This window comes from Rattus rattus, chromosome 2 (assembly GCF_011064425.1).
Source record: "Rattus rattus isolate New Zealand chromosome 2, Rrattus_CSIRO_v1, whole genome shotgun sequence".
Classification (NCBI taxonomy): domain Eukaryota; kingdom Metazoa; phylum Chordata; class Mammalia; order Rodentia; family Muridae; genus Rattus; species Rattus rattus.
In genome coordinates, this window is record NC_046155.1 from 200,016,203 (window position 1) to 200,043,521 (window position 27,319).

The 27,319-nt window shown below is 40.4% G+C and overlaps 1 protein-coding gene across 1 annotated transcript in view; it reads right to left on the reverse strand.

Annotated features, from left to right (window-relative positions):
• The window catches only part of Adcy2 (adenylate cyclase 2), a 410,506-nt gene that overhangs the window by 65,521 nt on the left and 317,666 nt on the right, over nt 1-27,319 (reverse strand). Inside the window, exons 14-15 of the mRNA XM_032894822.1 lie at nt 26,810-26,907; nt 6,052-6,136 (exon numbers count right to left, since the gene is read on the reverse strand). Of these exons, the coding sequence (XP_032750713.1) occupies nt 6,052-6,136; nt 26,810-26,907 (183 nt within the window). The remainder of the gene's footprint in view (nt 1-6,051; nt 6,137-26,809; nt 26,908-27,319) is intronic.

Below are 27,319 nucleotides of genomic sequence, written 5' to 3' on the forward strand. Positions count from 1 at the left end.
GCCCAAGGATTGGCTCTTACACTGAGATAGGACCACATTCAGCACCAAAAAGCAGGTTTGGTACTAACTATATTGAGAGATTTAAAGAAAGAAAGAACATGTTATTGTGTGAGCTTTGAGCTTCAGTAAAGTCTCCTGAGAGGCTCTGCCAGATCCTGACCAATACAGGATGCTCAAAGCCTAATATCAGACTGATCACAGGGGAAGGACGGAAGGAGATGATGGGGCCTTATCTGGCATCAATGGGAGCAGAAGCCCTTGGTCCTGTGGAGGCTTGATGCCCCAGTTTAGAGGAATGCTAGGGCAGTGAGGCAGGAGTCGGGGTGTGTGGGAGTAGGAGCATCCTCATAGAAACAGGATAAGCAGGGATGGGATAGGGGGCTTATAGGTGGGGAACCAGGAAAGGGGATAAGATTTGAAATGTAAATAAATAAAATATCCAATTAAAAAAGAAAAGAAAGTACATAGACTTCCAGAAAATCCTTACCCCAGGGGTTTGCTGGGGCCCAGGAGATGTGTGGTGTAGTGGAAAGCTGTATGGTGAACACTTAAGTTCTTGATCCTAAACAGACAGACCACTCGCCAGAGTTAGCGCTAACACAGTGCACTTGGATCAAAACATTGCTTTCACTGAGGCTCTGGACTTGACTCAGCTCATAAAGCACCAGCTTCACAAACGTGAGAATCTGAGCTTAGATCCCCAGATCCATGCAGAGCCCAGTGTGGTAGAACATGCCTGCACTCCCGTTGCTCTAATGTTGAGGTGGGGGACAGAAATAGCAGAATCTCTGGAAACAGGGCTAGCTAGCTTCGCATATGCAGCACTACAAAACAAGACACCCAGTCTCAAATATGGTGGAAGGTGAGGACCAGCAACCTGAGGTTATCTTCTGGCTTCCGTGTGTGTGTGTGTGTGTGTGTGTGTGTGTGTGTGTGTGTGTGTGTGTGTGTGTTTAGACACACACAGAGAAAGCGAGAGCAGAGGTAGGAAGGGAGGGGTGAATGGATGGAGGGGTTGAGGGAGGAGAGGGAAAGAGAAAAAGAAAGAGAGTTCTCAGTACTATACAAGCCAGGAGAATGTGGAACTGTTAGGAAAAAATAAAAAATGATGATAAATGATCACAATGAAGAAAGACGCTTTTGTACAATAAAAAGGCTATTATGCAACATTCACATGGAAAGGGCATTTCTTACTAAGAAAACAGTTCTGGGGGAGGTAACGCCCAGAGGCAATAGTTAGACAAATCATTAAGCAAGACATGCATAATCTGAGAATATTAAATACACGAAGATTAAGCAATACTAGCCTGGAAGATAAGAGGCATCATGAGATTAGAGCATGGGTCTGCATGCTTCATGACACAGTTGTTAAGAGCATCCGAGCATCATGTGTACAGCACAAGGTTTAAAGTAAACTAAAACCAAAGCCCAAATAAATATCCAGGCTGGAGTGCATCATGTCTAAGTTACCAAAGAGAAGATAGTCCAATTGTGGGGGGAAAAAGACAGAAAAGAGGAAAAATGAATAAAGGAGGCAGCAATGAAACATGGGGAACTAACTTAAAACTATCAATTCCACAATCGTAATATGCACGTAGGCTGCTTGTCAGGTCAAGGAAGGAGATTTTTGGGTCAGAGAAGACAGCATGCAGCCACACGTTATTTACCAGACTTATTACCAAATGATTACTAATTTTCCAAGGGGACAAAGAGAAGCGGAGAGCAAGATGGGAAAAGGGTCACCAGCAAGCCAGCCCAAGAGGGCTGCAAGTGCTGTGTTGCCATTAGAGAAGGCAGACATCAATGGGCATGCTCTCCTGAAGGCAGAGGGCTTTGTGTTAGCTGGTGTGTGACCTACTTTTTCCTCTCCTAGGATGAACTCTGCATTTGCGCTTCATCATTGTTCTACAGGAAGTAGCTGGCTGGGTGGCATCATGCCATTTCTATTGCTCAAGGCATGTGGTAACAACTAGGAAATGTCTTTTGACATTTTCTAAGATAAGCTTTGTTTGGTGTGTTATGTGTGCATGTGTGTTTGTATGTGTGTGCGTGCACGTGTGTGTGTGTGTGTGTGTGTGTGTGTGTGTGTGTGTGTGTGTGTGTGTGTGTGTGTGTGTATGCACGCGATATATTTGGTCAGAGTAACTGTTTTGAGCCATAGAGAGGTAAGTTTCTCCCACACAGCTCAGAAATTCTCTGGCAATACCTGTGCTCATTATTAACATTGCCACAGCTGCAATTATTCCATTACTGGCTCTGAGCATCTTTGAGGGGATGGAGAGACTTTACGGAGCTGAGGAGGGGGAAGTAGACATGCCTGTGTTTAGGCAGCAACTACTTACAAAACTTGTTCCTGTGGTTTGCATATGTTCAGCCCAGGGTGTGGCCCTGTTGGAATAGGTGTGGCTTTGTTGGAGTAGGTGTGTCACTATGGGTGTCGGCTATAAGACCCTCATCCTGGCTGCCTGGAAGCCAGTATTCTGCTAGCAGCCCACAGATGAAGATGTAGAACTCTTGGCTCCTCCTGCACCATGTCTGCCTGGACTCTGACATGTTCCCGCCTTGATGATAATGGACTGAACCTCTGAACCTGTAAGCCAGCCCGAACTAAATGCTGTCCTTAGAAGGCTTGCCTTGGTCATTGTGTTTGTTCACAGCAGTCAAACCCTAACTAACACAATGTAGATGTCAACATTATACTGGTTCAAGTGGGAAGCTGACGGGACATTAGTGTTATACTGGGTGTAATGGGAGGTCAACTGGATATTGAGAAGCCATTTCTGTCTTAAGGGACTTACTCTATGTCTGGGTCAAATAAAAAGGTCAAATGCATGTATAAAATTGAAGCTCAACTATAGCACAGGTCACAAATCCCATGATGCTCATCACAAAACTGGTAGAGATTCCAAGATCTCTGGTAGTGGGACTTGCTGCTGAGCCCACTTTCATGGGCAAAAAATTGGAAGTGAATGTCAAAAAATTGGAAGGTGGGAGGGAGATCTCCTGGGGCAGACAGTGGTGGGATACAGGTGGGAATGAAGGCCAGGGAGGAGCTGTTTAATGGATCCTTGTAAAAGCACAAAATTCCCAACAAGGCTCAGAACAAGTTACTGAATAAACCTCCTCACATTTAGGGTCATCAGTTAGGAGCTAGGAGCTCTGTGTCATAGAGACTGTAGTGCTTGCATATTGCATGCTTTCCTACCTTGTATCAGGCCAGCTGTGAAATGCCAACCACTGTGATTTCCGTGTGCTGCGTATTCTGTGCAGAAGACTATGACAGGGACAAAGCTTGATTTTTGTGTGTGTGTGTGTGTGTGTGTGTGTGTGTGTGTGTGTGTGTGTGTGTGTGTGTGTGTTATCATTGGCAAAATTTACAGCATTTGTAACTTTTATTTCTGTGACCAAATAATTAAAAACAACTTAAGAGAGGGTTCATTTCAAATCACTGATTCTGAGATGTAGTCTCTCATGGCAGAGAGGCAAACCAGGAAGCTGAGAAAGGGGAAAACACTTAGCTTCTCATTCAGTCTGGTTCATGTCTGTTCATGTGATGATACCATCCACATTCAAGATGGCTTCTCTCTCTTGTGTTAAACAGACCTGGAAATGCCATCATTGCAGAGGTATGCCTCCTCAGTGCCTACATGTTTCTTATTCCAATAGAGTTGAAAATTGACAGTGACTCTAACCATCACACTCGCCTCTACTTGACTTCCTTCTGAAAGCAGCTTCCTTTAATTGTTCACAGTGAGAAGGCATCCTTAGCACCAGTTCTGCCCTTGGCACTTATGTCTGCAGAAGGTTAACAGCTGGTGGGCATTCTGTACATTTTCATAAGTTCAGTGTTTAATTAACAAGCGAATGCTAATCTCCTCAGCTCTTACGAAAACGGTAGGCTAGCCAGGCCCAGAGAATGAGCAGACAGGTGGCAGCACCATTGCTCCATGCCCACCATGGAGTATCTGTTCAATTCTATCTGGATGGCATTGTGAAAGACACACAACCCTTTCTAGGCAGTTATGCATTAATAGCTTTGCTGTTGATAGTTAAACAACCATTGCAGAACACTACAAACACTGAAATAACCCATTAGTGGGATGAGAATTTCTTTCTAAAGTTACAATGGGCTAATGGAGACTCTTATTCAAGCATTCCTTTATTGGATGTTCAAGAATATGTGTCCTAATTTGCATTTTCCTGAAGGTGAGGCAGTTGAACAACTTTGAAGATATTTATTATATTAGCCACTTGTGTTTCCTCTTCTCAGAACTACCTGTTTAGTTCATTGGCTAATTTATTGATTAGCAGGTTTATACTTTTTAGTGTTCAGTTTGTACATTTTTATACATTCTGGATATTAATCTATCTATCTCATTGTATAGGCTGTCTATTTCCTTTATTAATTTTCTTTTATGTGATTTCCTATAATATCATCTGTCAATTCTTGGGTTACTTCCTGCACTACTGGAGTCTTGTTTCACAGATTTGTATCTATGCCTATAGCTTGAAGTGTTTCTTTTTTCCACTAGCAGTTGCAGCATTTCAGTTTTTGACTTAAGAGCATGGATAAATTTGAGTTGATATTTGTATGGGGTGAGAAATAGGATAACTCCAGTTGGAATGGCTATCAAGAAAGTGAATGACAACACACGTTAGAGAGGATGTTTGGAAAGAGGAATTCATTGCTGGTGGGATTGTAAACTTGTGCAGCCAATACAGAAATTTGTGGTTTTCAAAACACTAAAAATAGAACCACCATATGACCCAGGTATACCACCCTGGACTTATACCCATGGGGTTCTGTAGCTAACTAAAGAGACATTGGCACACCCATGTTTATTGTTGTGGACTTCACAACAGTAAGGTAATGAAATCAGCCTAGGTATTCATAAAAGAGAATGGTAAAAAGAAATGGTAAAAGAGAGTGAGTTTATGTGCTTTTCCACCCAGGGAAGGCTATGAATCATGGGAAACCATGCACATTCTCATATAGAGAGCATTCTATTTTTATTTTCTGTGATGGTATTTTGCCTACACATATGTCCATGTACCTGCCTGTTTCAGGCTGTGTATGCCTGATGTCCAGCCTAGGTAGCCTTCCCTATTTTCCCTTGTGTCCCGTGAACAAGATGAAACATTGGCTTATCTTCTGTCTCCATTTTGGCTTTCTAAGATAGCTTTCATACTGTTCTGGCTGGCTAGCAATACTTGCATAATATGGAACACTAAATGAAGAGATAATTTTCATATTTCAAACTAGTGGTTAGCTACCATATGTTATAAAACTGTACAATAGTTGGCTTGAAATGCAAATAAGTAATTCTTTTTTCCATTTGTTAGGTTTCAAAGTTTTATATCTTCACAAAGATTTAAAAGTCATGTTTAAGAATATTTTAAGGGGCTGGCCAGATGGTTTAGTGGTTCAGAGCACTGGCTGATCTTCCAGAGGTCCTAAGTTTAATTCCCAACAACCACATGGTAGCTTACAACCATCTATAACTAGATCTGGTGCCCTCTTCTGGCCTGCAGGTGTTAAATAAATCTTTAAGAAAACGTAGTTTAAAAAATATTTTAACTGTCCTTTACATGAAAACCCCATACTATTCACTGCTACAAGTAGTCTGAAACTCAGAGATGTTTTAAAAACACTTGACAGAAAGAGATGAGCAAAACTTTGGAGTATTGTGGAGTGACACCTACATTTTTTTCTTGGTGCAGTGCTATATAATCATTTCCCCAGCTATTCAGAAGATTCAGGTAAGAGAATATTAAGTTTGAGGTCAGTCTAGACCACAGATTGAGGCTTCATCTCCAGAGCAAGGAAAAGGCCACCCAGCACTTTAAGAGCAGTCCAATGAGTGTTTTGGTTGTCCATTCGATAACCTCAATTTACCCCTGAGGCTGTCTCTGTCACTGTCCTAACAGGTGCTAGAAACTATAGTTCTTCAAATATCCATCAATGATCCCCTTGCTTTTGAAAAAATGAAGTAAGTTGTTTCAATACAATGAAAACACTTCCAAAAGAAGTTCTATATTTGAAGCACCTACCAAAAGCTGTCCAGCGAAGCAGACAAAGAGGATGAAGATGAGGGAGAGAAATGCAGCTCCAAAGGAGAAGCCAAGGATGGACGTTCTACCAGGGAAGAAAAAGCAACAGGTTAGTTCGGAGGTCATGTCCATCACTCTGGAAAGCACCAGAGTGATGCTTTTCACTCAACTATGAATTTACTAAATCAGGATTCTGACCCTCAATATTTTTTTTGAAAAATGAAACAAACTCAAATGAAACGTATGCCCTTGAAAGAGTGTTGACAATCAAGGTGGAGCAATATACCACAACTGAGTGAACCAATCCCACAGCATTGGTACTTCATGGAAGAAAGGACCATTTCTATGTGGCTCACATTTTGTTTGACTTTGCAATACTCTGCCCAAATCTTCCCCTGAGTGGCCTCTTTCCTGTTAGTCCTAGAATGCATTGTTTCTATGGATACCACCATGATTTCCCAGAACATCTCATCCTATCCTTATTTTTGGTGTCCTGAGAAAACTGAATTCCAGTGTCCTTCATACCTCCCACCCAGGTACAATTTTATTCAGTGTGACACAGTTAAGTGTTTCCTGAGTTTCTAGGAGTTCATAGGACAGACCATGTGCCTGCTTGATCAAAACATAAACATGAAAGCACCCTGGGATCATATGAGAAGCATGTACACCAAGTAAGATCCACCCAGAGAGCTTTTAGGTGAGCCTCAGCTATAAGAACCACCTGTCAGGGCTGCAGAGAAAGCTCAGTGGATAAAACACTTGTAAGGACGAAAACTAGAGTTTGTATCCTTAGCTCCCACTTAATAAACCAGGTGGGTATGGAAGCCCATGTTCCTACCCATGTTAAGAAGGAGAGACAGTGGATCTCCAGGGTAAGTCAACTGATCAGACTAGCTGCATTGGTGAGATTCAGGTTCAACAAGAGATCTTTTCCCAGTAAATAAAGCAGAGAGCAATAGAAGACACCAAATGTCAACATCTGACCTCACATGCATTTACCCACAGGTCAGTGCACACATGGGGACACACACACACACACACACACACACACACACACACACACACACACGATAAAAAGAATTTTCTGTATTTCTGAGTAGTGCTTTAAATAATTTAAGAACTCAAAATCTTTAAAAGTCATTAAATCCCATCCTAGAATTCAGGACTAAGACAAGGGTTAGAAGCCATTCAATTCAAATGTAGCATCCACGCAGAGGCCATCATAGAAGCTTCTGCCAACACAATTGTCTAGAAACAAACAAAAGATGTAGAAGATGTAGCACCGAAAGTGCATTGGTGTTTTGCTGGCATGTATGTGAGTGTCAGACCTTGGAGTTAGAGACAGTTGTGAGCTGCCATGTGGGTGCTGGGATTTGAACTAGGGTCTTCTGGAAGAGACGTCAGTGCCCGTAACCACTGAGGCTCGAAGGGACTGAAATAACAGATATAAATGACTAAATAAAACTGCAATTACACTTCATGGACACAGCCTGAGACTCAGGAGCAACAAGGTAAGCAGTTGGTACAACACTTCAAGACCTTATAACTGAGCACAATCTCTCCACTCACTATCCCATCCCCCTACACTATTTCAAGACATGATTATGGTTGCCTTAACAAGAGCTGTAAGCTTCAGTTCAAACCAACACTGAGCAGTGAGGCATGGTGCTTTCATAAAAGACCCTTATAAGACAGTGTATGTATTTCAGACCTAGATTTTGACTGGCATCATATGCCATCAAACTTCAACTACATAAAAAGGAGTGAGATGGGATCTCAGGGCTTTGTAGAATCTAGCAGAGGAAAATGCTATGTGCTCCCTAAGTCATCTTATTCAGAACGTTATCCCCACAAAGACTACTCCAGGTCTTACTCCCTGGTGAGAAGCCAGCAAAGATCCTGGATATCAGCCTCTGCCTAAGGCTACCAAACACTACCAGAAATCCTCCTTAGGGGAAGGGGTGTGTGCAGTGTGCATCTCAGAGGTAGCAGGCAGCCATAATTATTAGTGGATCCCTCCACAAAACAACAAGAAAGCAGGATGGGTTCTATGGACGATAAAGGTTCTACCTCCATCAGGTCACATGCACACCATGTCCATGTATTCTTTAATTAAAAATTATTTATTTTATATGTATAAATGTTTTCTGCAGGTATGTATTTATGTATATCATGCATATGGCCACTGTCAGTGGAAGTCAGAAGATGGCACTGCATCCTTTGGAGTTAGAGATAGGGATGGATGTTAGCTTTGGGAACACAGATCCTTTGCAAGAACAATAAGTGCTCTCAAGCACTGAGCAATCTCTTCAGCCTCTGTGCAATTGTGATGGCTATTTCCAATTGTTAATGTGACTATATCTGGCACGAACTACAATCTAGAAATGGAAGGCACACCTGTGATCCAGATCTTGAGGCTGGAAAACACAGGTTTTTGATCGAGATCTTGAACTATAATGGCCATGAAAAGTTTAGTCCCCGGCAAGGTGGTACATGCCTTTAATGCCAGGAGACAGAGGCCAGCAGATCTCTGAGATCAAGGCCAGCCTGGGATAGTCCAACTTCCAAGTAAAGAACAGCTTAGGTCCAGTCACAATGGCACATACCTTTAATCTTGGCTATACCTTTTGCTGGAGGCCTACATAAGGACATTGGAAGAAGGAGGGCTCTCTCTTTTTTTTGCCTGTTTGCACTTACTTGTCAACACATCTGTTGGAACCTACTTCTTCAGGATTTCAGTTTATGCAGAAGACCAGCTGAAACACCTAGCCTTTCGATACTGAGCAACTACTACATTCACAGACTTCCCACTCACGGCTACCCATTGTTGGGTTAATTGGGCTGCAGATGGTAAATCATTCCCTTAATATACAGAGACATTCCATAAGTTCTGCGACTCTAAGGAATCCTGACTAATACAGCAATTATATTTTTGATTGGCAGCTGTTTTTACTAGGAGACATTCTATAATTCTGCTCTTTTCTTGATTGTGTTTCTTGGGTCAATCTTGATAATGCCACTAGGAAATTAGCTATTTATTTGGATTTTCAAATGGAAAAATTCTATGTAACATCTATAACACAATTCCTGAACCTGAGGCTCAGGGATCATTGTGACAAAGAAGAGATTGTTAAAATGAGATGAATGGGAAATTTGCTCTAAGATTGTTTTCCTAGAAATGTCAGAGAGGCAGTGTACACTCATCTATGTGGATACCTAAACAAGACCTGAATAACAACACTACCAATAGACATGCTAATGTAGAAAGGAAAGCTCATGAGTTTTCAACACTAGACAAAGAACCATGCCAACTGGGAATGCTGAGAGCCAGAGAAAGGGTCTTCCCCAAGAGAAAGCTACCTGCTCCCAGAATTGGCTATCCGTATCATGTGATTAACCCTGAGATCTTATGCAATAGCAATTAAAGAAAAAGAGGTCATGAATTTGAGTGAGAACAAAGGGGGGTGGGGCAGGAGTATAGGAGGAGATAGAAGATAATGTGATTGGAAGGAAGAAATAGAATAAGAAAAATAATTTCAAAAATAAGTTACAAAAAATCTGATATAACATTGTCTTAAAATGTAAAAAATCCTATAATTGTAATAATTTCATCTTAATGTTTAATTTTTTTAATAAAATCTGAATGAGTCTTGAAATTTTGCATATTTTGCTGAACTCATGACTTTAGTTTTTGTTCTACTATTAAGGACTATGATTTCTATTCATTTTCTACATACTAGCATCCAATTCAAATTAAAATAACTTTATTGGAACTTACACTGTTCTTTTTTCTTGACTTTCATTTATTAGCAATATTTTATATTTTCCAATAAATGTATTTAGGACACAAATATTCCAGCAATTATTTTTTAGTCAAATCCTACAGCTGTTGATTGATAGCTACTCATTGTCACTCTTTCCTATAAGGCTTATAATTTCAATTTCCATCTTCTTGTAATATGAGAATAATTAAAGCTATGATTATCAAATTCTACAGGGTAGCTATTTTTAGTTGGCCCTTATTATTTCTAATTTCATTATAGCTAAACAGAAACTAAAATTATTTTTGCAATGTGTGTGATAAATATTTGTACTATTTGACATTTGTACTATGTCATAGGCATTTGGAAAAAAATGTTTATTTTATTTATTGTTGGCAACAGGGTGTGTGATCTACAAACTTTTATTGAGAGAAACTGAGAAGTTAGTAAATTTCTCCAGAGGCTGACTCACTTGACTTGTGAATGTTAGAGTGTAAAAGTATTTTATACTAGGACACTGGGCTTGTCAATATATCTGAACATTTCAATAAATTTCCTTTTTTTCTTCCAAAGAGATGCTGGAGTCCATAGAGAGTTATGATTGCTAAATTTCTTAGTGATTACATCATAATAAAACTCAAGTGTCCAAGAGAGGGAATCAAACAACAGTCCTGCCAAGCTCAATGCCTATGAAGTCCAACGGTGCCCAGCAGAGTAGGGTAGCCCTAAGGGCACGAAGGGCACAACAGTGCCATGCATACTTTGGTGATAAATAACAGCTCTTTGATTGGATCAAGAGCCACTGAACAGGAGGGAAATTGTGTCTCTTACTGGAAATAGAACCAACGAACTAGGGCTAGTGAAGTCACAGACCTTAGAGGAGAACCTACAACTACTGCTTTAGAAAACCAACACGACACAATTCCCTCTTCTTTCTCTCTCCTCCAGCCGAGCAAGATGCCCAAAGGAAAGAAGGCCAAGGGGAAGAAGGTGGCCCCGGCCCCCGCCGTGGTCAAGAAACAAGAGGCCAAAAAGGTGGTCAATCCTTTGTTTGAGAAAAGGCCCAAGAACTTTGGCATTGGGCAGGACATCCAGCCAAAAGAGATCTCACGATCTCAAATGGCCCCTACATCAGGCTGCAGCGGCAAAAGAGCCATCCTCTATAAGCGGCTCAAAGTACCTCCTGCCATCAACCAGTTCACCCAGGCCCTGGACAGGCAAACAGCGACTCAGCTGCTTAAGCTTGCCCACAAGTACAGGCCAGAGACAAAGCAGGAGAAGAAGCAGAGGCTGCTGGCCCGCGCTGAGAAGAAAGCTGCTGGCAAAGGGGATGTCCCAACTAAGAGACCCCCTGTCCTCCGAGCAGGGGTCAATACAGTCACCACTTTGGTGGAGAACAAGAAGGCTCAGCTGGTGGTGATTGCCCATGATGTAGACCCCATTGAGCTGGTGGTTTTCCTGCCTGCCCTTTGTCGAAAGATGGGGGTGCCCTACTGCATCATCAAGGGAAGGCCAGGCTGGGGCGCCTGGTTCACAGGAAGGCATGCACCACTGTTGCCTTCACACAGGTGAACTCGGAAGACAAGGGTGCTCTGGCTAAGCTGGTGGAAGCTATTAGGGCCAATTATAATGACAGATATGGTGAGATCCGCCGCCACTGGGGAAGCAATGTCCTGGGTCCTAAGTCTGTGGCTCACGTTGCCAAGCTGGAAAAGGCAAAGGCTAAAGAACTCGCCACTAAACTGGGTTAAATGTACACTTAAGTTTTCTGTACATAAATATAATTACAAAGTTAAAAAAAAAAAAAAAAGAAAACCAACACAATCCCTAACTAGATTCCGAATACTTGCTTTAGAAAACCAACACAATCCCTAACTAGATCCGGAATACTTGTCCTTAGACCTGCAGCTAAGTGTCCTCACCTGGCATCAAAAACCTTTTTTTGTTTTACAGGAGATTTAAAAATGATTTCAGAAAATCACAAATAAAATGCAGAGTTGTGGAGCCTAGTCCCAGTAGACACGTCTATAAGGCTCAGGGAACATCAGAAAAGGTGGCAAAAAGATTTGTAAGAGCCAGAGGACCAGGGAGTTTGCTGTGAGGTTGTGTCTCCTAGTAATTTCAGAAGCTACATTCACAAAGGACCAACAACATGACTACTTAAACCTGAGCTGAGCAAGGATGACAATAGACATGGTAAGGTAGACCAAGAAAACCTCAGCCCTCCATAAAGGCAACTAAGAAATCCTTAAGAGTACAACAAATAGTCTTCCTCAATGAAGAACACACCAATTGGTTATCCAATACCAAGCAGTCATTCATGAAGACATGTACCTACAAGAGACACTGGATAGACTGAGCAGGTCATATTTATGTAATTAGAAATGTATATTTATATCAACAATGAAAAAAGAGGCCAGGAGTTTGAAAGAGAGCAAGGAGTTTGGAGGCAGTCAATTAAAGGGTGAAATGATATAATTGTAATCTTAAAAAATAGTTTAAAAACCAAGGTTTGGCTTTATTAATTTTCTTTCTTAATTATTTTCTATTTTATTGACTTTAAAAATATTATCTATTTTCCTTTACTTGTTTAGTTCTAATTTGTTCATGTCTTTCTGCTGTTATGAGTTGGAAGATTTAAATGATTAATTTTTTTCTAATCTAATGCAAGCAAAGGTAGTAATTTCTACCCATATCTTACTATATTATTAGCTATATTTCACCTATTTTAATATGTGACCTGTTACTATTTAAACACTTAAAAATTTCTCTTATAATTTCTTAGTAGACTTGTGGCTTATTCACAGGCAAATAGTTTAGGCTCAAATACACAGGGATATTTTTAGATATTTAGATATAAGTATTTATTTCATATTTGATAGTGATAAATCTATATAACTTTAATTTATTTCAATCTTTATCAGATCTTTTAAGGGTTTTTCTGGGTTTGTAGAAGTTATATATTTGCCAATATTTCATGTATAGTTGGAGAAAATATGTTTTATGGTTTGTTTTATTGTTCCATGAAACAGTAATCAGGAAGCTGATAATTTTATTCCAATACCCAACCTTGTTTGTAGAACAAGGGGACAGATCAGCTTTGAGAGCATTCAAAGGTGCTATGCAAGCTGTCAATGGAGGAAAACAATAAAAAATCCTAGACAGTTGTAAAGCCTATGAACCATAGTAATGACAAACTGTGTAAGATACTCCTAGCTTTACAAAAGTGACATATTAATCTTGGTGGTAACCCAGATTTATTGAAATTATGAGTACTTACTAGGAGGGCATCCAACTAAAACCTAGTCAAATAAACTTTTCTTTGCTGGAGAGACCCTAGAAAAGAACTTATTGATATCATTTTCCTAAATTCTTATTTATTTATTTTTATTGGATATTTTATTTACATTTCAAATGTTATTCCTATTCCCAGTTTCCTAGTCATAAATCCCCTATCCCATTCCCACTCCCCTTTCTTTGTCTTCTTTTTTTTTAAAATTATTTTTATTTTTGTTTTTTAAAATTTTTATGGGATATATTTATTTACATTTCAAATGTTATTCCCTTTACCAGTTTCCTGTCCATAAGCCCCCTATCCCCTCCGCCTCCCCCATAAGGGTATTTCCCCCCATCAAGCACCCCTTACCACCACCACCCAATATTCCCCTGCACTGGTGGTCCAAGGTTGGCAGGACCAAGGGCCTTCCCTTCACTAGTGCCCCAACAAGGCCGTCCTCCCCTACATACGCAGTTGGAGCCAGGGTCAGTCAGTCCATGTATAGTCTTTGGGTAGTGGTTTAGTCTGTGGAAGCTCTGGTTGGTTGGCATTGTTATTCTTGTGGGGTTGCAACCCCCTTCAGATCTTTCAATCCTTTCTTTAATTCCTCCAAGGGAGGTCCTGTTCTCACTTCAGTGGTTTGCTGCTAGCATTTGCCTCTGTATTTGACATGCTCTGGTTGTTTCTCTCAGGAGAGATCTATATCCAGTTCCTGTCAGCATGGATTTCTTAGCTTTTTCCATCTTGTCTAGTTTTGGTGGCTGTATATATATGGACCACATGTCAGGGCAGTCTCTGAATGGCCATTCCTTCAGTCTCTGCTGTAAACTTTGTCTCCATATTCCCTCCTATGGATATTTTTGTTCCCCATTTTAAGAAGGAGTAAAGAATACCCATTTGGTCATCCTTCTTCTTGAGCTTCATGTGGTCTGTGAATTGTATCTTGGGTAATTCAAGCTTTTGGGCTAATATCCACTTATCAATGAGTGCATACCATGTGTGTTTTTCTGTGATTGGGTTACAACACTCAGGATGATATTTTCTACTTCATTCATTTGCCTATGAATTTCATGAAGTCATTATTTTTGATCTCTGAGTAGTATTCCATTGTGTAGATATACCACATTTTCTGAATCTATTCCTCTGTTGAAGGGCATCTGGGTTCTTTCCAGCTTCTGGCTATTCTAAATAAGGCTGCTATAACATAGTGGAGCATGTGTCTTTGTTGTATGTTGGTGCATCTTTTGGGTATATGCCCAGGAGAGGTATAGCTGGGTCTTCAGGTAGTGGAATGTCCAATTTTCTGAGGTACCTCCAGCCTGATTTCCAGAGTGGTTGTACCAGTTTGCAATCCCTCTAACAATGGAGGAGTGTTCCTCTTTTTCTACATCCTCACCAGCACCTGCAGTCAGTCGCTGGAGTTTTTGATCTTAGCCATGCTGACTGGTTTGAGGTGGAATCTCAGGGTTGTTTTGATTTGCATTTCCCTGATGACTAAGGATGTTGAACATTTCTTTAGGTGCTTCTCAACCATTCGATATTCCTCAGCTGAGAATTCTTTGTTTAGCTCTGTACCCCATTTTTAATAGGGTTATTTGGCTCTCTGGAGTCTAACTTCTTGGGTTCTTTGTATATTTTGGATATTAGCCCTCAATCAGATGTAGGACTGGTAAAGATCTTTTCTCAATCTGTTGGTTGCCGTTTTGTCCTAATGACAGTGTCCTTTGCCTTCCAGAAGCTATGCAGTTTTATGAGGTTCCATTAGATGATTCTTGATCTTAAAGCATAAGCCATTGGTGTTTTTTGTTCAGGAAAATACCCCCAGTGCCCATGTTTTCGAGACTCTTCCTCACTTTTTCTTCTATTAGTTTGAGTATATCTGGCTTGAAGTGGAGATCCTTGATCCACTTGGACTTAAGCTTTGTACAGGGTGAGAAGAATAAATTGATTTGCATTCTTCTACATGCTGACCTACAGTTGAACCAGCACCATTTGTTGAAAATGCTATCTTTTTTTCCATTGTATGGTTTAGCTCCTTTGTCAAAGATCAAGTGACCACAGGTATGTGGGTTCATTTCTGGGTCTTCAATTCTATTCCTCTGATCTACCTGCCCGTCTCTGTGCCAGTATCATGCAGTTTTTATCACTATTGTTCTGGAACACTGCTTGAGGTCAGGGATGGTGATTCCCCCAGAAGTTCATTTATTGTTGAGGATAGTTTTCGCTATCCTGTTTTTTTTTTTTTTATTACAAATTGATCTGCAAATTTCTCTTTCTATCTCTATGAAGAATTTAGTTGGAATTTTGATGGGGATTATGTTGAATCTGTTCATTGCTTTTGGGAAAATGACCATTTTTACTATATTAATCCTGACAATCCATGAGCATGGGAGGTCTTTCCATCTTCTGAGATCTTCTTCAATTTTCTTCAGAGACCTGAAGTTTTTGTCATACAGATCGTTCACTTGCTTTTTCAAAGTCACACCAAGGTATTTTATATTATTTGGGACAACTGTGAAGGGTGTTATTTCCCCAATTTCTTATCCATTGAGTATAGGAAGGCTACTGATTTCTTTGAGTTAATTTTATACCCAGCCAGTTTGCTCAAGTTGTTTATCAGGTTTAGTAGTTCTCTGATGGAACATTTGGGGTTACTTAAGTATACTATCATATCATTTGCAAATAGTGATATTTTGACTTTTTCCTTTCCGATTTGTACCCCTTCACCTCCTTTTGTTGTCTGATTGCTCTGGCTAGACTTTGAGAACTATATTGAATAAGTAGGGTGAGAGTGGGCAGCCTTGTTTAGTCCCTGATTTTAGTGGCATTGTTTCAAGTTTCTCTCCATTTAGTTTGATGTTAGCTACTGGTTTGCTGTATATTGCTTTTACTATGTTTAGGTATGGGTCTTGAATTCCTGATCTTCCCAGCACTTTTATCATGAATGGGTGTTCAATTTTGTCAAAAGCTTTCTCAGCATCTAATCATGTAGTATTTTTCTTTGAGTTTGTTTATGTATTAGATTATGTTGATGAATTTCCATATATTGAACCATCTCTGAATCCCTGGGATGAAGCCTACTTGATCATGATGGATGATCATTATGATGTGTTCTTGGATTCAGTTTGCAAGAATTATATTGAGTATTTTTTCATCGATATTCATAAGGGAAATTGGTCTCAAGTTCTCTTTCTTTGCTGGGTCTTTTTGTGGTTTAGATATAAGAGTAATTGTGGCTTCATAGAATTTGGTAGTGCTCCATCTGTTTTTATTTCGTAGAATATTTTGGACAGTATTGGTATGAGGTCTTCTCTGAAGGTCTGATAGAATTCTGCACGGAACCCATCTGGACCTGGGCTCTTTTTGGTTGGGAGACTTTAATAACTGCTTCTATTTCTTTAGGAGCTTTGGGGTTGTTTAAGATGGTTTATCTGTTCCTGATTTAACTTTGATACCTGGTATCTGTCTAGAAAATTGTCCATTTTCTCCAGAATTTCCAGTTTTGTTGAATATACGCTTTTGTAATAGGCTCTGATGATGTTTTGAATTTCCTCAGATTCTGGTTTTATGTCTCCATTTTCATTTCTGATTTTCTTAATTTGGATACACTCTCTGTGCCCTCTGGTTAGTCTGGCTAACGGTTTATCTATCTTGTTGATTTTCTCAAAGTACCATCTCCTCATTTTGTTGATTTTTTGTATAGTTCTTTTTGTTTCTACTTGGCTGAATACAGTCCTGAGTTTGATTATTTTTTGTTGTCTACTCCTTTTGAGTGTATTTCCTTCTTTTTGTTCTAGAGATTTCAAGTGTGTTGTCTAGCTACTAATATATGCTCTCTCCAGTTTCTTTTTGGAGGCACTCAGGGCTATGAGTTTTCCTCTTAGCACTGTTTTTATTGTGTCCCATAAGTTTGGGTATGTTGTGCCTTCATTTTCATTTAATTCTAAGAAGTCTTTAATTTCTTTCTTTCTTCCTTCACCAAGTTATCATTGAGTAGAGCGTTGTTCAAGTTCCATGTATATGTGGGCGTTCTGTCATTTCTGTTGTTATTGAAGACCAGACTTAGTCCATGGTGATGTGATAGAATGCATGGGATTATTTCTATCTTCCTCTATCTGTTGAGGCCTATTTTGCAATATGGCCAATTTTGGAGAAGGTACCATGAGGTGCTGAGAAGAAGGTGTATCCTTTTGTTTTAGGATGGAATGTTCTATAAATATCTATTAAATCCATTTGTTTCATGACTTCTGTTAGTCTCTCTGTTTAATTTCTGTTTCCATGATTTGTCCATTGATGTAAGCAAGGTGTTGAAATCTCCTACTACTATTGTGTGAGGTGCAATGTGTGATTTGAGTTTTAGCAGGTTTTCTTTTATGAACGTAGGTGCCCTTGCATTTGAAACCTAGATATTTAGGATTCAGAGTTCATTTCAGTGGATTTTTCCTTTGATGAATATGAAGTGTCCTTCCTTATCTTTTTTGATGACTTTTGGTTGAAAGTCAATTTTATTCTATAGTAAATTGCCTACTCCAGTTGTTTCTTCAGACCGTTTGCTTGGAAAGTTTTTTACTCTGAGATAGTGTCTGACTTTGTTTCTGAGGTATGTTTCCTGTATGCAGCAAGATGCTGGGTCCTCTTTATGTATCTAGTCTGTTAGTCTTTTTATTGGGGAATTGACTCCATTGATGTCGAGAGATATTAAGGAATAGTGCTTGTTGTCCTCTTATTTTTATTGTTAGAGGTGGAATTATGTTTGTGTGTCTCTCCTCTTTTGGGTCTGTTGCAAAGAGATTAGTTTTTGCTTTTTTTAGGGTATAGTTTCCCTCCTCGTGCTGGAGTTTTCCATCTATTATCCTTTGTAGGGCTGGATTTGTAGAAAGATATTGTGTAAATTTGGTTTTGCCATGGAATACCTAGGTTTCTCCATCTCTGTTAATTGAGAGTTTTGCCTGAAATAGTAGCCTGAGCTGGCATTGGTGTTCTCTTAGGGTGTGTATGACATCTGCCCAGGATCTTCTGGCTTTCATTGTCTCTAGTGAGAAGTCTGCTGTAAATCTTATAGGTCTGCCTTTATATGTTACTTGATCTTTATCCCTTACTGCTTTTAATATTCTTTCTTTGTTTTGTTCATTTGGTGTTCTGACTATTATGTGATGGGAGGAATTTCTTTTCTGGTCCAATCTATTTGGAGTTCTGTAGGCTTCTTGTATGTTTATGCACATCTCCTTGTTTCAGTTAGGGAAGTTTTGTTCTATAATTTTGTTGAAGATATTTACTGGTCCTTTAAGTTGGGAGTCTTTACTCTCTTCTATCCTTAGGTTTGATCTTCTCATTGTATCCTGGATTTCCTGGATGTTTTTGGCTAGGACCTTTTGTATTTTACATTATTTTTTTAGGGTTGTGTCGATGTTTTATGTGGTATCTTCTGCCCCTGAGATTCTCTCTTCTATCTCTTGTATTCTGTTCGTTATGCTTGCATCTATGACTCCTGATCTCTTCCCTAGATTTTCTATTTCCAAGGTTTTCTTCCTTTGTGCTTTCTTTATTGTTTCTATTTCCATTTCTAGATCCTGGACAGTTTTGTTCAATTCCTTTACCTCTTTGGTTGTATTTTCCTGTAATTCTTTAAGGGATTTTTGTGTTTCCTCATTAAGGACTTCTACTTGTTTACTTGTGTTGTCCTGTATTTCTTTAAGGGAGCTATTTATGTCCTTCTTAATGTCCTCTGTCATCATCCTAAAATGTGATTTTAAATCTAAATCTTGCTTTTCTGGTGTTTTTGGATATCCAATATTTGCTTTGATGGGAGAAGTAGGCTCTGATGATGCCAAGTAGTTTTGGATCCTGTCGCTTAGTTTCCTGTGCTTGCCTCTCACCATCAGGTTGTGTCTGGTGTTAGCTTGTCTTGTTGTTTCTGACAGTGGCTTGACCCTCCTGTAGGCCTCTGTGTCAGTATACCTGTAGACCTGTTTTCCTGTTTTCTTCTAGCTGATTCTGGGAACAGAGTGCTGTGCTCTTAGGTGTGTAGGTGCTCCTGGCAACTGTCTTTCAGCTCTTGGCGCAGGCAGGAACTGAAAGGGTCCTGCCCCTGAATGCTCCTTTGCTCAGGGGGCACAGATGGCATTAGGCGAGTCCTTCTTGGGTCATATGTGGGCAGAGAGTAGTCTTCTCTGATTTCTTAGGAGTGTTTGCACTTCTGAGGGTCTGGCTTTGTCTTCCATGGGATTTGGGTGCAGGGAGCTGTTTGACTGGTTCAGTTCAGTTCTGGGTACAGACCAGAAGTGCAGGTACCTGCTGCTTCTGACTGCTCCTATATTCCTGTGTCCAGAGGCATTATGCCGTTTCCTCTTGGGCCAGGGATATGGGAAAAGGTGGGCAGAAGTGGCAGTCTGTCCTGCAGTCTCAGAATGGTCTGCACTTCTGCATGTTCACCTCTCCCCTCCACAGGATTTGGGAGTAGGGAGCTGTGGGATGGGATCAGTTCAGTTCCAGGCACAGCCAGAAACTGGAAGTGCCCTGACTTCTGCCTTTGTGTGTCCTGAGTCCACCAGGCAGGTTATTTGGAGCAGAAAAGTTGGTCTTATCTTTGCCCTCAGGTGTGTAAGCGCTCCTGGTGACTGTCTTTCCCTCCCCCTTCTTCTATGAGGGTGTTTCCTAAATTCTTAAAGCCGGGATCACTGCCACACATGCCATTATTGTTCACATAGACATCCATGTCTTCTAAGGTAGTTATGTACTGAATGCTTGTGTGCCTTAAAACTCATTTGTTAAACTCTTATTACCAAGGCAATGGATAAGGGTCCCTGGGATGTGATTACACCGTCAGAGTGGAGATAGTCTCTAACCATAGGTCTTTATCAGAACCTATCCACTCTGCCACCCTCACAACGAACTTTTGTTTTCTAAAATCCTGTGAAATAAATTCCTGCTGTTTACAAACTATGAAGCCTAGATGGTACTTTGTAACAGCAGACACTCGGGGACAAGTAATACCACGAGTCAAAGTAGTGGTTGGTCAAAGCTCTTAATTATCACCATTTATCCTGCCTGCTCTTTCAAAAGCATACTCTGGTCCATTAAGCATACCAAGATGTTTGTGCAACTTAATCCATTTTAATTAACATTCTTGTTGCAAAGCTGTTTCTTTTAAACTTATGAGTATAATTGATTTATATACTTACTGAAAAGTAAATTTGACTCTTTCTTGCCATGAAGGAAGAAAAATTACACCTTTTAGTGGGGATGTTTGACTTTGGTACTTTAATCAGCTGTATTGTTATGTTCATGGAAAGGGCTGATTGGAGACCAAGTCCTTTCCTCTTCTATAATTTTGCCTTCATGAAAGAAAGGTGACCCTAACAAAGACAGAGACACTCATTTTTGGGGAGAAAGACTCAGCAGGAGCACTTTCTCCCAAAGCCTACAATTCATCCTTATTATAAGCCATTGCATCAGATAAATATGGATGCCATTTTCTGGAATTCGACTCGAGGTGATAAGACCAGTGGCATCTCTTCCTTCCCACCCTTACTCGTCCCTCCAAAGACCATTCCACTCTATTCAGATTTTTCTGCGTGGGATTCATCAAGGGTGATAATGGAGGGACAGAACACTCAATTGTACGTTATCATAAAATAATTCTAAGTCTCCCTTGTAAATGACACAACTTCAAGATGGAAGGCCTTCAATAGCAATCAAAACCAAAAGGAAGTGAAAGGTAAGAAGGCAGAAAGGCATTCACATCCTTGGTGTTAAAAAAAAATGAGTCCTGGGATCCTCATTTTCCCTCAAATCTGCCCCTTCCATTCGATGTTTTCTTTTTGCAAAGTGGCAGGCTATTCTTCTAGTTTCTCCAGTGAAGCACACAAACAGAACTCCAGGAAACAACACTCTGAGAGTTTTCACACCTGATCAAGCAACAAGAACCATCTGCATCAATTTTTATGCCATAGCTCAGAAGCAGACCATTCTCCATCCCATCCAGTTCCATCTCCATGAATACCACATCTTACTCACTCCTGTTTCTTCCCTTCCCCAGCAAAAGCAAACACATCACCCCCAGAGCACAGCCAAATCATGACCTCTGCTTTAAATCCCTCATGGCTCCTCACAGCACTGAGTACAATATCCATAGTTCCTACGGTGGGACTACAAGAGCCACCAAAATGTGCCTGCACACTGCCTCTCCCATCCCTTCCAATGCCTGCTCTCCTGAGGTGTGCTCTAGCTTTTCACCACCCACCAAAGCAAACTGCCTCTACCATAGCTATTCATTACGGATGCCAAAGAAATCAAGTCTATTTATTTTCCTCTTTTGAGAGAATAAAAAAAAGGGCCTTTGAAAAGAGTATTAAAAGATTACTAAAAATATATCTTTAAATGAGTAAGGAAATTGACAGAGTCGAAGTAAAAATAATGGTTTTGAGTCTGTAATTTTGCTATTAAAATTTCTTAAGTAAAGTATCATTATTTGCTTAGCCAGGGATAATGAGACACAAGATATCTAACTAAACATTATTAATAAAACTTATTCTTGCTTCAACAATTTTCACAATGCCACATTTAATACAATCATTGAGTTTGACAGATAATTTGAATAAAATAACTAAAACATGTAAAACATGCCTCCATGTTGGATTATTATTTGGTCTTTGAATGAATCTCATATTTACAATAAAATTCTATATATACAGTGCAGGCAGAGTGGCAAAAACACCCAGAAAAGGGAAGTCAATTGATAATTTAATTAATTTGTTCAAATCCTAAGACAAGAGCCAGGTTCAAAAACTGGGCTGGGTAAAGAAGGCTGCAGAACCTCATGTAGGAAATCGCTTTCTTCCACTGACCATTTCCAAGTAGAAAACCCTGTTAGTAATTCATCTGCTCACTCATTCAATTCTGACCACTGCTTGTCTATTTTGATTTAAAAAGACAGCTGGAACTAGATGTAACTACCTTGATTCATCATTTACCTCATATTAACAATTATGAAAATATAACACAGTTTCCTATATGTACAATTATCACTTATTAATTAGAATACAAAAGTTATAACTACACAGACGCATTGTGTGATCCAGGACTGAGGAAGAATATGCCATCTCACTATATGTATGCACAATTATCATGTACTAATTAGAATACAACTACACAGACACGCATGCATTGAGAGAAGGACTGAGGAAGAAGACACAGGCTCGCTATAACACAACAGAGTTAGAAAATAAGTAAGGGCATCTCAGCAAGAGGGAGAATGTCCAAGTTCAGTGAACGTGACTCACACAGATTAGTTAAGAAATAAAATGACTAGGTCTGAGAACACTGAGGGGCACTGACACTTGACAAACCTGCATAGTCTGTGATTTAATATGTATCAAAGTAAGGGATGAATTTGGTAAATTGGGAGCTGGAATTAACATTGTGACATCAGGGGCCATGAAGAGCTGTACTGGGTAAGAATACATCTCTGGGACCCTAAGTAGAAAATCAATGTTGAAGATCCCCAATCTCGTTCCATGCCAGGGATGCTGATGGAAGTTTCCACCCATGACCTAGTAAGCACAACAATGTCCCTCTAGGGATAGAACGAAAGATGGTACCTTGAGCAGGTGAGTGCCTGACACTGAAAGCAACCTTGTGGTAGTGATGCCTTTATAACAAAGAATGAAGGAGGTGGCTGCGGACAGGAGCCCGTGCAATAAAATCATGTCTAAATTACATGGAGTGAAAGGAGAAACCGAAGGAAAACTCTATAACCTGCAGCCCAGAATGGAAACGATGGACGGGTAGGAACTCTGGGATGGAAGGGAAGCAACAGGTATGGAGTGGTCTCCTTTGTAGGCGGGTGATTCCGGAACTCAGAAGAGGCTTCACTCAGTCACACAGGCATACAGGGATAAAACAAAACAACAAAACAACAATAACAACAACCACCACCAAACAACAACAACAAACCAAAACACAAAAACAGAAAAACAAAACATAGGAGACAAAAACTCGTAAAGAACCCAGAACATGCAGCTTTCATGCAAAGGCATGCAGGGAGACGGCAATAACAGAGCATGGGATGAATCCACTTGAATTAGAAGTATTAAAGAATCTGATTGATCTTTGAAAAGTTAGGAATATAAATTCAACTAAAAGAAGTTAACACAAGATAGTAGTGATGAGGGTACTTGTAAGCAAATACAAGAAAAATGTAAGTTGAATAATGCCCATCAATGTGAATTAAGCTGAACAAATTAAAAAGATAATCTTGGAAACACACTTAAATCCAAACTGTGCCCAGAGGAAGGATCACAACTGCAGCATGCAGGACTCAGGCTTAGCATTTGAAAGGTCTGTGCAGGAGACACTGGGGTGTTGGGATGCTGCTCTTCTGTATCTTTAAAACATTCAAAAGCAAACATCATTTCAATAGGCACACACGGGGCTGCTATGAGAAAGGTGAGAAGAAACACAACCCGAGTTTGAGGCTGGCAGGGGACCTGGACATGAGACAATCAGGGCACGCATCTCTCAACACCAGCAGGAAAGGGGTCCTGTGTGCACACATGGGCTCATTTCAATGCTCAAACTTGTTCAACATAAGAACAAGCACGTGATGAGGAATGAGAGGACGGACTTTCCTGGGCTCATCAAGATGTAGTAGAATACAAGAGACAAGAAAATCAAAGTTAACTCTGCAGGTGACATGGCATGGTGCAATGCCATCTTTTCCTCTAGTTTTTAAGAATACTTATTCGCAATCTCCTTCTTAAAGCTGAGAACTATGATGTGTTTTTTCTCAATCTTTTGTCTTCCTTGGCAATTTTTTCTTAAATGGCCATTCATGTTTCCAACTCCTTCCAGCGATCAGCAGCCCCTGCATCACTTAGGATGTAGGTAATACAGAGGTTCACACAATGGACAGATGTGGAGAAATGAAATTACGCAGTTGACAGTGGTGGTTGGGGGCCCAGTTCCCTGGGCAATCATGATTCCACCAACAAGCCTCTGCTCCCTGGAAGCCTAAGTAGAGCACAGACATTTCTCTTGCGTACCAGCTGCTGCAGGGTTGGTACTAGAAAGGAATTTAATTTGTTGGCATTTTTGAACGGAAGACAGATCAGCAGACAGTGGGAAATTTCACCAAGGATCCTTTATTTTAAGCAGAGAAGAAGGATGCCTTTGGCCCATGTCTGCTGATGCTAATTTGTAGAAAAGGAGGAAATCTTGTGGGAACCTCTCCAAAACGGGAGACAACTGAGGAACTGTAGGCAGGAGTAATGCCCTGCCTTGCTATTACTCCTATAAATGCCATTGTTCTGGCTTAGTGCCCAGAATAAAAACCTTGGTAGTATAGAGGGGAAGACAGCACTTGACTCTAATTGCTAAGCATCTTTATCAGAAAAGGATGCCATTCAATCTAAGCAGGTTAGCTACCCACAAATCCTGGCTGCACTACACAGGATAAATGGCAACATTACATTGAATCCTGGTAAATTGAAAAAAAATTTTTTTGGCTTCTAAAGAATATATATATGGCAGTGACTAGAGAAAATCTATTTCAGAAAATTATATATATGCATATATATAATATATATACATTTATTATGAGAAGGATGAGTTTCTTTTTTTTTTCCACACGGAGAGGTTTAATGAGAGAAGAAGAGTAGAAGAGGGGATAAGTAAAGGCCAGTCATGGGTATGTGGAGGGAAGGGGGATGGGGAGAGGAGGTACAAAGGGGAAGAGGGCAAGAGAATGGAGAAGAGAAGGGAGAGGAAGAGCAAGGATGAGTTTCTTGAAATTTCCTTTAGCTATAAAACAGGAGTCATCTTCTTTGGAGACAGTCATTTTATGTAAGAGGAAGGACCTTTTAGGGTTAGGATGGCACAAGCAGCAGATAGAGAATGGATGGGCAGCTTAGGGTACAGACCCTGCAAGCAGCAGATAGAGAATGGGTGGGCAGCTTAGGGTACAGACCCTGTAAGCAGAAGGGAGACTAGAACACCAGCACAGATACTGCTCCTGTCTGGCAAACAGCATTGGAACTAGACCTTGGGGTTTCTATGGTAGAAGTAGACTGTCTCTATCCCCCAATTTCAGCACATCTCCTAGGTCACTTCTTTAGAGGGAGGGTTGGTACAGAGACCTTTATCAATGCTTTGTTGATGCCCATCAGGGATTGCTTTTTTCCCTTGTCAAAAGACTGTAACCTAGTCCTTTTCTTGGGTGGAGACCTTACATTTTAAGTTACCCAAAAATTGTTAATCCAGCTGGGCCTGTCAATCGCCTAACAAGGAACCACTTCTAAGGAAGGCTGATCCACCTTGAGCCATGAAAAGAAGATGGGAGGGATAATGTACGATCCCTTGTCATACTGAGTATAGTCACTTGGTGAGTGCTAGGCTAAGCCTGCCTGATTTTCTGAATTACTTGGCAAAGTGTAAGTTTTTCTTTTCTCCATCTTTCTTTCAGATAATGGCCAAAGTTCAGGCTTTTAAAGAAAAAGTGATGGCAACCTCTCTCTCGCTCTCTAAAGTACCCTCCACCCTGACATTTCTATCACCCGGTTGCTTACGAATGGCACGGGTTTCCTTTCCTCTCTTCTCCTTTTCAATTATTTTCCTGCAGGAATTCTCTAAGATTTAGAGCTTATCTGTACTGGTTCTGAGTCTGTAAATTCTCTTACTAATGAGTCTGAGAACTCTTGAGATGGACTCCAATTTCCCCAGTTATAATATAATGTTTTTTGCCAGAAGGTGGAACCTTAAGGAATATGACCTAAAGTGTGCAACCAACTTGGTTTATATTTCTCCCTCTATGTCCACATCTCTCTTAAAACCAGCTGGAACCTGACCTATAACAGAGGGTAGATTTAAGACAAAAGGAGGGTGCATAACTCACAGAATGTACACAAAATGGAGAAGTGGCATTTGCAAAGCAGGTGTTGTTCTTCATCCCATGACACTGTGTATGTACATATGTGTACATGTACATATGCAGGTGTGCTTTTCTCTATATGTGTGCTGTAGAGGCCAGAAGTTGGCACCAGGTACCCTCTCCTATTGCTCTCTGTGGTATTTTTCCAGACTGAGTTTCTCACCTAACTCGAAGTTTACCATTTTGGATACAATAGTTGACCAAAAAGATCCCAGTATCCACGTGTACCTGCCCCCAACCTAATGCTTGATCTGCAGGATGTGTTGTCAGATTCATGTTTTTACTGTAAGTGTTAGGGCTTTAATGTCAGTTCTGTGTGCTTGTTTTTTGAGCAGTTTATCACTGAGCCATTTCTTAAGCCTCAACAATGGTGTTAAATTAGAAAGGGCACTGGTTGGTCTGTAGATGTGGCATAAAAGCAGGGCACTCAACTCTCATGTTTAAGGGTCTGGGTTTGGTCTCCGACATTGTGAGAAATCAGAACACCTTGCAATTGAGCTCTTTGCAGGTAAAGCATATTGGTCTCAAATTTTGAGGCTGGGCATCAGATCAAGGAATAAAAGTCAATTTTTTTTTAATAAAAATTTCTATAAGGAAAGACAGAATAGTCATATTGAAAATCCAGTATTATTATCACCTGGCCACGAAAATTTGCATTACTTTTCAACTGCAGTGATATGGCAAATGGCCCTCTGTTTGTAAATCAACATGATTGCATATCTTTTAAATAAGCCCAGGCTTCAGGGGAGAGGCACAGCAGCTGAGGATCCCCAGGGGGCAGTCTCATGAACTTACTTTGGCAATACAAGTATCTGTACAATGAAGATGCAGAGAAAGATGAGGCAGGCACAGGTCACGTAGTACTTGAATGCTGGCAGTGCAGTAGCTCGGTACTGAGGAGGAAAAGGACACTGTGAGAGATGGTTGATTGTTGCCGTGGGAAGAGCTCCACATAGTCACCCAGCAGCCTTGTATCTAGGGCAAGATAATGCTTGCGAATTGCAGAATTCAGTAGAAACAAGCTCTGGCTGCTTGTCTTTGGCAGTCAAGTGTCCTCCCTTCAAATGTACAGTGAGTGACTTACAAAGACTGCGGTGTATGATCTTAAATGCTAGAGACTCACGTATCTGTAATGGGGTCAAGCCAGTAAGGAAGGAAGCACCCCAGAAGGAAGCCAAGTGGGAGGGCTTAGTGGATCCTGCCTGGGTCCTAGTTTTCATAATCTATCATTATTTGGAGAAAGAGAATGACTTTCCAAATAATAACCCTTTTAAACAGCACCAAGAGATGACAGACATGTGAAAT